This window comes from Branchiostoma floridae, chromosome 3, assembly GCF_000003815.2.
Source record: "Branchiostoma floridae strain S238N-H82 chromosome 3, Bfl_VNyyK, whole genome shotgun sequence".
NCBI classification, from domain to species: Eukaryota; Metazoa; Chordata; class Leptocardii; order Amphioxiformes; family Branchiostomatidae; genus Branchiostoma; species Branchiostoma floridae.
Window position 1 is genome coordinate 29256162 of NC_049981.1, and position 14726 is coordinate 29270887.

Here is a 14726-nt window from a genome sequence, read left to right on the forward strand (position 1 = left end):
AAAACACGCCAAAAACAATCGGAACTGAACCTTCTGCTGGAGAGTACAGCGTCCCCAGAGCTTCACGTGAAAAACCCGGAAGTGAAGTCTAGCTTCGGACGTTCTGTCGGTCGTTCGTAATCTCCAAGCAGATCCTACGGTAGCATAAGATAACATAAAAAGCTGGCAAAGGAGTGACGCCGGCCTAGGAGTGTGTTTCGCTACAAGGCAAATTGACACCTTTTGGCTGATTACACTCCTTGGCCAGTTTGGTACTGTCTTATGCCATCGTAGGATCTGCTTTGAGATTATGTCGTTCGTTCATTTTTCTAAGCAAATCAAAGCGCCTCCTACATGCAAGTAGTGATACCAGAACTTTCTACACCCAGTCCTTCTATCTGAACTATTCATATTTGGATAATTTTGATACCCGTGTTCTATCGGTCGTTTCAATCAAGTGATTATTCGGGTTTGTTTCTGTCGGTTCAAGTAGGTTCGAGAATATTCATTCGACCGTCCAGTCCTCATTTGTCTGATTAAAAGCGCTTTCAAAGTTAAATTTGTTATTTGGATGCACCCTGTCGGTCGTTCTGCTGGTACTGTTATATCCTCTAATCTGGTTTACGGACGCAACCTGTCGGTTGTTTTGCTGGTTATATCCTCTAATCCGTTTGGATTGCGTGGTGAGTGCTGTGTGTAATGTAGCCGGGCGTTCTCTCGGTCGTTCCGCCAACACAGACAAAAGATCGGTGGGATGTTCTATCCGAACGATTTGGAGGGGTGGGCAGGATGTTACGTGAAAAACTGTACCTCTGGCTGAACTGTAAAACCAGCTACCAGGGTTAGCCCCGTTGTAGTCTTCGTCTAGTTGAGTGGTCCTGGCTATACGTATCATCATGTAGCCGAATAAATCATACTAAATACCTGATAGGGTCTCGGTAGTCCGAGGAAACTGTGCCGTAGGCCCCCATCTTTTAGCATCGGATCTCTTACTTTAACATAGACCCTCTTTCCACATATTTCACAAAGAAAGAGACCACGAAATCTTTCATCTTTCAAAATCTCTATTTCACAGAACGCACGTTATGTCAGAGAGACATCGAAAGCTAATGTGAACAGCATTCTTACAAGTATGGAACATTGTCCTCTTCGTTCCACAACTTTCTTTAATTGTTTAGCAAACGTTTCGACAATTATCCGTCGTCTTTCATCTTGTCGAAATGTTTACTGAAGAAGTAAAGAAGGTTGTGGAACGAAAAAGACTATGTTCAATTGATCAACCAACCTGATGAAACTATTTACGGACCTCTAAATGTAGAGAGAAGAACGTTTCTTTAGGCACAAAGTATCACAATGTCGCTACTTGTACATACGAGTCTAAAGGTGATTATGTAGTATTCCTTACGTCATTCAACACGTCACTCGCAATCGAGGACAGAAGAAAAGCGTCCAGACTATGCATTGTGTGCAAAATGGCTAATAAACTAGTAGACGTATAAACTTCTAAGTACCTATTACCGATTAGAAAAGAGAACTAGCCATACCTTCAAGTATTGAGAGGTATAAACAAAGTTAATGGAGTGGAACTTGTTACCACCAAGTACAACACGGGCATCCTCACAAGACAGCTTTAAAGAATTTCGCAGCTAGATGTGCAAAGGTTAGGTGTGACAGCTTCTTCATAACCAGGTGCTGCCGCTCAGTGTGTCTGCGATCGAAGCTAGGTATAGTGTGTCATGCAGAAGGGCGGTTATACCGGCTATACAGATACAGATACATAAACAGAATACGGCTTTTCAATATTGAGTATTAGTGAGGAACAGTCCGCAACAGATGACTGTGTATGTTTATGAAGGATATACATTTAGGTAAACAATTTTTAGAGGAAATTCAATCTCTACAACTGGTAAAAATTGGAAATTTACTTCCAAACGTCCCGAGTGACATCCATCGCTCTTCTAATGAACTGGCAAAATAAATAAATACTTGTACATCTAACTGGAAACACCGGCTGAAGTCAATAACTCTAAAACACTTAAGAAATAACGACCTTGTAACAATGTAAGCTTTTGGGAAAAAAACTTTATAACTGTTAAGAAGAAATGACTATGTACAAAATATTCTGTTGTGAACCTGTTATAAGCTAAAGCCATGTGGATTTCATTATACATATTCAACATTACTAAGAAACGAGAAGAAGCCAAACAAATGTGTTAGACTAGTTTTAGAATCCATGTTTTAGAAACCATGTGTACTGCATCACTACCTTTTGTATCTATATGCCTGTACTTAGCCCGATAGGGCATGAACGTGCAATAAAGGCTATTGTTGTTATTATCATTATTATTATTATTATATGGATGACATTAGCACGGCCGTTTCCAGAAATAAAACAAAGTTTTTAACCATGCTTCAAATTGTGTAAAGCAGTTGCAAAAGGAGGAAATATATGCTGTAGACAAAACATATACATCGAAAAACATAAAGTAAGATCAAGGATCTATTGTTCGGTATTCAATACATAGTGTTTGTCATTTGATCAGTCTTCGAGACCACGTAGATTTCAAAATGAAAGCAACTTTTTTTGCCATTTTTTTTTCTATTCGCACGCTCGCGTCAGTTTTGGGATTTTCAAAGGATGTCATCCATATAATCAAATCAACATGGCCTAAACGCAATATGGATTTCCATAATAAACGCTTTATCACTTTAACGAAAATTTAACACTGCAGGCACGTCTAGGTAATACCTTATATTTTAAATGTACAACAACTAAATCTTCATGGATGCTTATGTAGATCCAGACGTCAAAAGGTAATAAAGGTAGTTGATGATGATCACACGGACTATAACATAAAGATGCAGCTGACTTCCTTGTTTAAACACATGGACAATGTTGTAGAATCCAGTGTTCTAGATATACATACATATACATTCATGCACATATACACGGGCACACATACACACACACACACAAACACACACACACACACACACACACACACACACACACACACACACACACAAGTGGGGGGGTGGGGTGGCGTCCGGGAAGTTTAATCACGATATAAAAGACAATAAAGACCAAACATAATTCAACAGCATGCCTTGTGCATATTTCTTAGCGTGGATTTTTCGTTTCCGCAAACAGCCCGGCCAAGCCCCGGGTAGGAAATATGACATAGGCTTTAGATAGGCACGTCTACAAATAATAAGTTTAATAGCGAATTTTAGATTTCAATTTTGAGCTTTTATTTCAGAGCTAGAGGTCGTAGGTTATGTCACCTTTGTCACCGAGATAACTGGGCTGATCTCCTCGAGTCGAAAGAATAACGACGTAATCTGTATCTCTATTACATTTTACCTGACCCCTACCTCTTCCCTCATGACCTCAATGAAAAGCCGCCTACAGGCCGTTTTGAGTTTCTCCTGAATTAAGAACTGTTCAAACAAACTTTTGAGCAAACGCCGGAATACAGACCGAGGGTATGTTTATAGCTTACAATCCATTCCGACATGTTCACTCTCTGTAAATACTGGCAACACTACGTTGATCTGGTCTACAAGCGCTAATGCTTTCATTTTGTACACACCTTTAACACCATCCGGTCGTAACCACTCTGTATCTCTCTCTCTCTCTATATATATATATATATGTCTCCCGGTTTTTAATTGAATGTATTGTTATAGGCCTGTAGTGCCTGAAATAAAGAATAATAATAGCCACTGAGGCGTAAGAAGTAGTAGTATTAGAGTCATAAGGTGTATTATTTGAGGCGTAAAATCACTGCAAAACAAGTCCGACCTAACATCTGCTAAGTAAGAGGTCACCACTTGATTTTCTCTACATGAGTTCTGGGAAACACTAGTGAGGCTTGCTGAAGATTTTTTTCGAATTTTCATTTTTTAAATAGAGTAAACTATAGCTACGCTTGTAAACCTTTTATAGCATTCATTGTCCGCATACCCTGCATCTTCCTTAGGTTATATCAAGAACAAAAGTTGGGCTGGTTTTTATTTTTTCTATACCTTGATTTGTGAGTACGATACATTTAAAATCTTAACTTTCAATAGGGAATAGATATATACAGTTTATCTTTTCACGCACACGAGAGTTGAACAACGCAGCAATTTGTAGTGACTAGTGAAAGGACAACTATTCGTATTGCATTGACTAGCATCTGTTGGCTTTTCCAACTTTTTAAGGTCTACAAATGTCATATCAAGTAATAGCAAAGTTATTGTCTTTCATACATCTTAATGTTTGTCTATGTATTGTCTTCTTGTTTTGTATCGGTAAGTACGACTCTACATGTACATCACTTGACTTTTATAGTGTGAAAAATAGAACCATATATGTAGACATCAAGAACTTGAAGTTGAAGAACTTGTTCTAAAGGCTGGTGTAGATATTTGTCCATATTAACAAGTGATGATGGGGTATACCATATTAACACGATTGTCAACAAGTTTAAAGTAGTTGAAAAGAAAACTTGAGTTGAGATTTTCATGACCAAAACGTTGAATTTTACCTGAAAAATAGCTATAACCAACATACCGTAACGTTACCCTGATGATGACTTCGGTGAACATTATCAACGAGTACATTTATTGATAAGTGGAACATTGGCATTTCATTTCTGTTTCTCTCTTTTCCTGTAAAGGATTGGACGGGAAAGACGTCGGCCCAGCTGACTAGACTGCCCGACGACCGCCAGAAGTGGAAAACCCTTGTGAACAGTCAGAGTGCCCCAGTTACGGAACCGAAGTCTTTTCAAGTCCTGATCTAGACAATTGGTATTTGAAACAGAGAGGCCTCTCCATTCGAATTTGAAACAGAGAATCTTCGCGTTTCACATAATACGAGCAGCGTCGTCTTCAGCCATTGTCTTTGGTACTTGCAATATGCACAATACACTTATTGTTTCAAATTTAACACACAGTTTTCAAATTTAATGGACAGTCGACTGCTCCGCTACACGGCTACGTCAGCATGAGGTCTGTCAGGCGTTGACGCCATGGTTCCCATGGTGATGGCTGACACGGTGGTGCGTCTGGTCGGCTGCGTCTGCTCGGTCTCGATGACCTGCAGCTGGTAGTTGTCCTTGTTCTCCGTCGCGTTGACGTTGCCGTTGGTCCTGTCGTCACGGTCCGCCCCGTCGCCGGCATGACGCCCCAGCTTGGAGTCGCAGAGCCGGCGGAAGTTCTTGTTGTAGTACCTGTAAGGGGAGTGGTTGGTAGTGACCTTGACCTCGAAGGCGTCCCTAAAGCTAAGGGCTCAACCCGCCGCACGTGCAAATACGTGCTGTCTACGAGCCAAAACGTTGTCAATCTTTTGGGATACGTAAGTGGTATAAGTACCGCCTCCGTATGAACTCGTAGGGAATCCGACGGATTTTGGAGCACATAGACACGCTGTAGAACTTTACGTTCAGGCAAAACTTTGTGTGCCATCTGGCTGCGGATTCGCCCCAAGACACCCCCCCCCCCGTACGTTACAGTACGCGACTACCCTGTACAGCCTGTCGCCTCCCCAAAAAAACGTACGGACAAATTGCACGTACGGCTTGTTGTGCCCTTGGCTTTACAAAGCTCGTAGGATAGATGCAGATCTTATAGTGTGTACGACGAGCCCGTCCCGTGAGAAACGTGTATATAGTACAGGGGCACCCTGTGACATACCCGTAGACCACCGGGTTCATGCAGCTGTTGAAGTACGCCAGCCAGTGGGCGATCGGGTAGAGGTAGACGAAGACGACCTCGGCGTGGCTGGCGAACGGGTCGGACCAGTCGCCGATGAGCGTGATGAGGTGCAGCGGCAGCCAGCACACGAAGAACAGGACCACCACCACCACTAACATCTTCACCACCCACGTCTTCTTCTTCTGGTGAGGATCTGAATTAGCGTAACAAATGACAAACATTCTAGTAAATGACAAAAAAAACAGTAAAAACAATAACAGTAACAGCAACGTTAGTTAACAATATATAAGCACCAGAAGAACAGGACCACCACAACCACCAGCATCTTCACCACCCAGGTCTTCTTCTTCTGGTGGGGATCTATCGGAACGGATGTAGCGTTAACGTAAGGTTATGTAAGTGTAAGAGTGTAGACTATGGGGAGGGGGTACCGTTACGTTGCATTTATTGATTGAGGTAGTCAGAATGAATCTGAGAGATGTGGGCAACAGCATTAGTATATCCTTCACACCAGCATCTCCGCCACCAGGTCTTCGTCTTCTGATGGGGATCTAGCGGAACGGATGTGACCTAATGTAAGGTTATGTAAGTGTTAGAGTGTAAACCCTTGAGACATAAAATGGTCAAGCATCAGAGGTCAGGTAAAACGGATATAGGTTATCCCACGGATAAATGTGAACTAGCGTCATATGCAGGCTTTTCATTGACGTCGTACTGTCTATAATTTTAATCCGACGACGACCATGTTGGCGGGTAATAGAAGTAAGCAGTAGCATTTTCCTGTGGTTTGCAATTAGTACGTTGTACTCCAAATGACGCAGATAGCGCAAATGAAAAGCCTGTACATGACGTGGTATGTGTACCTGCCAGTTTACGCGGCACGGACGTCGCCACAGGTCGGTACCAGATGTTGTTGGCCACCTGCACGTACATGTAGGCGATGATGGAGATAGGCACCACGAACAGCAGCAGAAAGAACATGATGGTGTAGGCACGGCGGTGGTTCATGCTCGGCCATTCCTCCTGTAGGCAAACAGAAACAACATTGAGCTGGGACGGGGGGTGATACAAACTTCCAACTACGTTTAACACGTCACTAACATGATGGTGTAGGCACCGTGGTGGTTCATGGTCGGTAATTTCTCCTGAAGGCAAACAGAAAAGAAACACAACATTGAGCCGAGACGGGGGGCGATACAAACTTCCAACTACATCTAACACAACTTACTAGTTACGCCCCCCTTCAGTGAGGTCACGTGCCCTCAACCAAAACGAGATAAAGATAATGATACAAAATAGAAAGCCTAATAAAAACTCACCTGACATGCGGAAACGGTTACCCCGTTGCCGAAGTCATGAGGCGCTACTTCGAGCACGACTGCCTGGGGGATATTGATGGCGGCCGCCAGCAGCCAGATAGCGGCGATAGTCACCCCCGCCTGACGGCCGCTGATCTTTCCCTGGGGGACGTGGACAACAGCCAGGTACCTGCAGAGGGGAAAAGATCATGACATAAAGAGATTTCGCTATCTTTTTTAATCCTTTTTGCTATCTTTTGTCACGTTAAAGTCAATACCCAGATATCTGGAGAGAGAAAAAGGGTGATAACATAAAGAGAGTCCGTTATCTTTTTTAAACTCTTTTCAACATTACACCCAGAACACCAAAACTAACATATGCTACGAAGGGATTCAATAACGTGGGGTTAGTCTGAAGGAAGCGGAAACTCTCAATCCAGCCGTTGGCTACGAAGAGAGATTAGTCGGCCCACCAAATGACAACATAACGACAGTAGCATAGATATTAATTATCAAAATCATTCCATTTTACAAAACCGTAACGGCCATGACCTTTGACACATGATGTAATTGGGTATTGACTGTCTAGACCATTGGGCGGAGCATGATTAGCATGTTAGGTATCCCTGATTGGTTGTGGTGGTGAGAGCACCCATCCGGATTGGCTAAGCCAGGCAAGCTTTTGTTATGCTAGTTGACCTTAGAGAGTGTACGAAGATATTTTTCAGTCTGGTACCCACAGGACTGGAGGTAAGGTCACCTTAGGGCTATCCCCTCTGTTGGATTGTGTACGAGTTGGTTAGACCAATTCTCCCTGTATATATTAGATCTCTGCTGATTATTACCTTATCCCTAGACCTGTATCCTATAACTGTAAACTTGCTGCAATCGTATTGAAGCACATTGTATTATATGTTACTTGAGTTTAGCATAGGTTGAATAAACACGGCTCACAAATAGTAATCGACTGGTTTGGCTCTGAGTTTATGATAAGTTAATATAGAACTTAGATACCAAACACCCTGAACGTTTCAAAACGTCTCTTTTACCACACATACCTGTCTGCCGCTATGGCGACCAGTGTGAAGATAGACGCTCCGATGGACACACCTTGCATGAAGGGGGACAGCTTACAGATCACGCCTCCGAACGGCCAGGCTGGGGGGAAACAAAAGCTAGTGGTAAAGGGGTCATCATCATCATATCGTTTCGTAGCAATACAGCAGCCAGGCCGCGGCCTTCTCATTCGCCCCTAGCAGGTCCCGGTTGGAGGTGTTGGGGCCTAATATACAGTTCAGTGTAATGTGTCCCATGGTTTGGGTATGGTGGACGCAGCGACACTCAGCCGAGTTCACCCGTCCCCATTTCAGTAGGTTGTCTCTGGTCCTACCTACTCCGCACCTGGCTCGGTTCAGGGCAACCCATTCCCTTCTAAGTAGGTGTGTACCATGAGGTATGGACTTTCAAGGACTCTGAAGAGCTTTATTTGGTCAAGGGGTAAAGTGGAAGACTTAGTAACCCCACCTTAGCTGTACTAATATACAATGCTACAGAAAAAACAAGGAAACTTACTGCCCTATATACCGTATGTGCCAGTAGGCACTGCAAGGGTCCGAACGGACGACTGAATGATACAGAATTCATCAGATCGGCCTGATTTTTAAATTAAATGCATGATGCATTGCAATGCTTGCAGACGACACCTCCAACCCCCCCCCCCCCCCCAAAAAAAAATCTCCAGAAGGTTTGAATTGTGGAAAAATACGTGGTTAGCGGACTACATGGGTAATTACAAACTTCCAGACATCTTCTAGAACGTAGGATAGATAGTTCCTCTTGAATATTGCTGTTACACAGACGTACTCGTACCTTCCATAAGCACTTATACAACTGTCCAGCAATTAAGTTATTCTCATTTTATAAAGAAGATGGGGAAAGTATGAATAACATGCAGTTCAATCACCTCTATGGTAGCTAGCTTCGTCCTTCGATTACTATTGAATACATGTTTCATGTTCTATAAATGGTAGCATTATCACAAAACACTATAGCAACAATGATGTTATAGAAGACACAACACACCGCTGCCGTTTGTTGCTATGGTAACTAATGCTCAATGATGAACCTTAATTATGGACTACTCTGAGCCTCAATAACATCTACCTTCAAAGATACCCAGTAACAAGCGCCGAACATGTTGAATTACTAGGTTATGAAATTGTTGTGATTTGTTTGAACCTCCATATGAAAGCTCAAAACGGCCTGCAAGCCGCTTTTCATTGAGGTAATGAGGGAAGAGGCAAGCGTAAGACAAAGTAAAAGAGATACAGTTTACATCACAAGTCCCAATGAGTCTTATAAGTCTATACGCACGTCGGGGACAGAAGAAGATGGAGATATACACAATTGTTGGTATACATAATAGTGAGAGCTGCCTCATGATTCGAGCCCGTTCATTTTGGTCGTTCCCGTTACTTTAAGAGTCTCTTGTGATTTTACATAATGTCTCATAGCATGCCAAGGAAAAGTACGAACTAACTAAAATCAAGATTAATTTACATCATGATGGATCTTGCTAGACGTTTTGTAAACAATGTCATGACTAATGTACAATGTAAGTTTTCACGGCATTGACTACAGGTCAAGGGTCAGATCCAAGATGGCCGCATCCTTGGATCCTGCTGCACATGGGATGTGTATCCATCTTAATCCTTTGTGTGGAGGGTCTCTTGCATGCAGGCCAATTTTAGTGTTATTGGAAGTAGATGACAGGGTTTAAAGTGTTGTTATGTTCATTTTTTGTTTTGTTTACATAGTTAGACTGCATGACATGTCCATATCCAACAGCCTTTCTGCCCCCCTCCCACTCTTGTTTATATATATTTTTATTGACTTTTTCTTCAATTACTTTGGCCCATCAACATTTCTATAACCCACTTTAGCAGTTTTCCGTCCCTCTTCGATAAGGGACAGGATCTGGCAGCCCTCGACCCCTCCCCCTACTCAGGGTTACCGAGTTGGCCAGACAGGGGTCATCAGCTGTAGTGGAAGCAGCCTGTCTAAGGGACGAGCCCCCCGATACAAAACTCCTACCTGACCTGGGGTAGCTTCATTGCGGCAGCTGGCGATAGACTGACAGACTGGTGTGATGGATGAATGTAATAGCCCAGTTAGTGCGGTTACAGGTTGGCGTCAGGAAGGATATCCGGCCGTAAAAAAACGGGTGTTAAGCCCTATCCAAACCGAAATGGAAAGTTTCTTCATACGGATAAAGGCACAGGCAGTGCCGGTAGCAGTCACCGACGAGCAGCCGGTATTGTCGCGGGCTTGGCTAACTTGCGGGTGTGGAAGGTAGGGTCCGGCCATGAGGCAAACCATGAAGTTGAAGTCCAGAGCTGGACTCACTGGACAGACCAGCCGCATGGAAGCACCGTGTGAAGACTATTCCGACTGCTGCCTACCCCTGTGACAGGGATCCCAGCAGCAGTATAATCAAAAATGGATACGACGACGACGATGAGCAAGCATGTGGTCAACGACGCGCATGCAGTGATGATAGGTACGCAAGGGGGCGCGGTTCACATAGACAAGTGCTTCAGAAATCTACTTGATACCGATGACTTCAATGGTCTAGTCATCGAGTACATGCACCCTACTGTTATTTGCCTTTCTTTAAACTCCAGACTACAGCTACAGGCGCATTCGTCCATTGGGTCAGTCACCGAAAAAGGCATATAAAGAGGTCAGGTCATGGTAGGGACTTTGAAAAGCACAAACTAAGCCTACAACCTGAAGTCACATCACTCCCTTGGGGGAGAGGGGGGCTTACTTTTATTTGCTGGATACTCAGCGGGTTAAATCTAGTTGGTATTACAGCGTCAAGAATGCAATATAAAGATTGGCAAGACGCCAACATGTTCCCGCCGGTCGTCTGTACGTAAGACCAGGGTAACAGGTTACGTGTTGCCAGTTCCCTGTAAAATGTGACGTGCAAATAACCTTTATCCACCCGGTTTGGGAATTCCGTGTCACAGTCGAGGTCAATGGTGTCGATGGATTTGTCGAAATCCGCGGGGAAATCCGACCGAAAAATTGAATCTGAAGTCTCATGAGTAGGTTTGCTCTAACAGCTTGTCGCGCCTGTATATTAACTCCCCATCTGTCGGTAGTATAATCTCTTAAACCGTTCAACACCATTGACATTACGGTTCGATGAATGTTTCTAAATGCCAAAGAACAAAAAATACAAATATAGTCATCTGTATGTGCTGGAAGTTGCAAAATACGACAGCCAAGGAAACAGCAAAGTCTTTGAAAACATCTTACGAGCGTATTTCTTACTCCCCAGTGTGGCAGTGAACCTATATCAATGCATGAAATTAAAAGGTAAAGTTACATTCATGACTTTGCCAAGCACAGAGGATATGAAACATTGCTCTCTGCCATCGCAATCAAAACGTTTTTGGTTCTTAGTTACCATGTACTTCGTACAGTTTACGAAACAGCCATAACAAGGTAATAGCTTTGCAATTTTCACGGCTATTCAAGCTACACGAAGAATGTTTTCATATAACTATCAATGTTTGTGTGATTACAAACTCTGGTCTAAACTTATAATTATGCAGTTAACGACTGCAGCTGGCTTCCTGTATCAGTCTGACAGGAAACTCCGGTTTGTATGGGTGGGCGAGCATTTGCACACAGCGTACACAATTACATGATTTATCCATTTGTGAAATGAAAAAAAAAATTGCACATGAAAAAATATTATCTGGTTCTGTGGAAAATTACGTCTAACAGAACGTACGTGCAATGCGTACTTCTGACGCATTTAAACTCACCCTCCAGCAGAGTCGTTAGCCAGAGTAAATCACGCTAATTAATGACCGCTGTGAAACTTGCCGGCAAGCTACAAGTTGCCTTTTAAGGGACTAATAGATTTGATTAGGTCTACCTTTCCCGCATCCGCTAGACAGTCGTGTGTAAATCACTCGATTATATGCAAGACATTGCGCTATATTTTCTCAGTACGGTGGTGGGGAATTCCCCAAGTTTCCCGAAGTCCACTTGAATACCTTCAATCAAACTCACATTAAGGCAACAGCCGACTCCATCATCCAGCCGGGTTCCCATGGGCGAACGGTGAAACCTCTGCAGACATTTGCCTCTCGCACAGGTGGTACATTAGAAGTGAAGGCACATTACCGGCACGTCTTGGCGGATTAATGTTGTTAAATTGGCGCGGCTCCAGGCAAAGCCTAACGGGGCGTCGGGTAGATTTCAGCGTACACTGATGTCAAGAACACTTTGGAAACAATTAAAGCACACGTGTCCAACCAGTAACATTTGCAGCTAGTAATACATTCTCCACAACTTCATTCAAATCATGGAGAAATCTGTGGGTTTTTTTCAATGAAAACTACAAAGCCACAGAGTAATGCCAATTAAACCTTGCTCAGGAAGAAAAATCACGACCATAGCATGTTCAGAACTCGAGATGTCAAATCCAAAAGTTCCGCTGCAACCGGAAAAACATGCTAGGGAGCCCAAAACCTATAAAAAACAAGGTCTCATCAAGATCTACCCACGTACCAAATATCAAGACAATCCATCTAGGCATTCTAGAGTTATGCTGGTAAACTACATACATTGAGACCATTCCTCTAGAATAACCACAAAGTTCCACTGCAGTACCGTAACAACATGCAAGGGGGCCAAAAATCTAATCGTCTCAAGATCTCAGCCATCCCTACCAACGTATCAAATATCAAGACAATCCATCCAGGCATTCTGGAGTTATGCTGGTCAACTACCATACATACGTACATACACACATACACAAGCGCACAAACGCTACCGAAAACATAACCTTCTAGCGGAGGCAGTTCAGGTAGTTCAGTTCCCTTTGATAGCTGCGCAGCTGGATTCACACCACAGATGTTCAAGGGCGTTTTTCAACCGTTAATCCCCTCCGCGTACGCGGTGGGTTCCCACTGCTCTAATATGATACTCCACAAATCCCCCCGATAGACAGGCAGGAAAAAAACGATGCCTCCTGTAATCCGTTCAGCTATCGTGCGTAATTGAAACGTCACGGCTTGACACCCAAAGCCAATCCTGGATTAACATCATGATACTCTGTCAGTAAGGGATGTTCAGATTTATGCGCTCCACATCAAATACGTGTACGAGGTTTAGCGTGAAAGTTCATCTGTGTTGGTAGAATTCATCATAGAAAAAGGCGAACACGTTACATCCAACGCTGGAGTTAATACTATAGGGACTTACCCCTCTAAACTTTTGCTGTGTACAAGGTTTACAAAAACTTAGCTTGAAAGTTTATTTCTTCTCAAAGACTGGAGCTGTTCAGTCGAAAATTTGGGTGATTAAATGGTTTTAAAAAATGTTTGTGTGGGAAGTTACAGTTTAACTCGTTCCAGATTTACAAAAACGTGTAAACACATAGCTCGTTGAAGTGGTGAAACTTCCAAACTGACATCAACTTTTCAAAAACGTTAACTTTAAGGACTTCATCGTCATATTTCGAACCATAATTGGTTCCGGGTTAGACTCTATACAACTTGGTGAAAGGGGGTCCCATAGTCCCTTTGAAGCTGTAAGGAGAATGGGCTGTTTATATCTATCGGGCACGGTGTTTGAAGTTTGAGACCATTCCTCTTCTTGCACCTCCTACCTGAAGCTACTAAATGTGATCTACGCATGAAAACTATTCATCATCAGGTTGGTAGAACATAAGCCATAGCTTATTGATGTTTTCTTCAACACAGCTGACCTGGTCTTGATTAATAGCTCGTTGCTCCTGGATTGTGTCCAGAGGTATCAGAGTGGCTAGCGTCCGACCTGATGATGATGATGATGGCTGGTCCCAGATTTTCTTGGTCGATGAGGGTGTCACTGGAGCATGAGCAGAATCCGTCTCCTTTGACCTGGACATGAAATGGTCTTGACATTTTGGTGGCAAATAGCTCATTGCATATTGGTACTGGACCAGGTCCAGAGGTAGCAGAGTGGTAAGCAGTCGGTCAAACATGATGATGATGAAGATGACTGCTTCCAGATGTTCTGGGTCGATTAGGGTTTCTCTTGAGCATGAGCTGAATATGTCTTTGGATAGTTTTCTTGAGTAGGTTCTCCTTTGCTCCGTGGCTATAGACTTATAGTGTGTGTGTGTGTGTGTGTGTGTGTGTGTGTGTGTGTGTGTGTGTCTTGTGAGTGTGGCTGTGGCTCTGTGTGTGTGTGTGTGTTTGAGTTAGGGTTTCCGGATATTTGTGATCAGCATAACAGTTGAACGTCATTTTCGTATCCTTTGGCCTAGGCTTGCTATGGCCTTGACATTGTGGTGGCAGCTAGCTTATTGCTACTGGACGCAGTCCAGAGGTATCAGAGTGGTAACCAGCCGGCCCGATATGATGATGATGCTGGCTGCTCCCAGATGTTCTGGGTCGATTACGGCGTCTCTTGAGCATGAGCTGAATCCGTCTCTGGATAAATGAGCTAGTTTTTTTTGAGTTGGTTCCATCGGATGGTCTCTACACTTAGGAGACATGGTATCACTTTTCTCCTATTGCTCCGTAGTGGTAGACTTGAATATATAGTCTGTAGTCACGTAAGAGATGGATCAAGGGATGGCGACGTCGACAAGTCATAATGGGCCTCGGTATCAGGAGATAAGAGCACTCATCTGGAGCCTAAAATAGACTGCCATGATTATTTGATATATGCATT

General features: G+C 43.3%; 1 protein-coding gene across 1 annotated transcript in view; it reads right to left on the reverse strand.

The window, feature by feature from the left end:
* Positions 1–4383: 4383 nt before the first annotated feature.
* Positions 4384–14726, reverse strand: part of LOC118412689 (neuropeptide FF receptor 2-like) — a 49867-nt gene continuing 39524 nt past the window's right edge. Inside the window, exons 3-7 of the mRNA XM_035815706.1 lie at positions 8039–8138; positions 7002–7170; positions 6546–6705; positions 5662–5875; positions 4384–5198 (exon numbers count right to left, since the gene is read on the reverse strand). Of these exons, the coding sequence (XP_035671599.1) occupies positions 4955–5198; positions 5662–5875; positions 6546–6705; positions 7002–7170; positions 8039–8138 (887 nt within the window). The 3' untranslated portion in view covers positions 4384–4954. The remainder of the gene's footprint in view (positions 5199–5661; positions 5876–6545; positions 6706–7001; positions 7171–8038; positions 8139–14726) is intronic.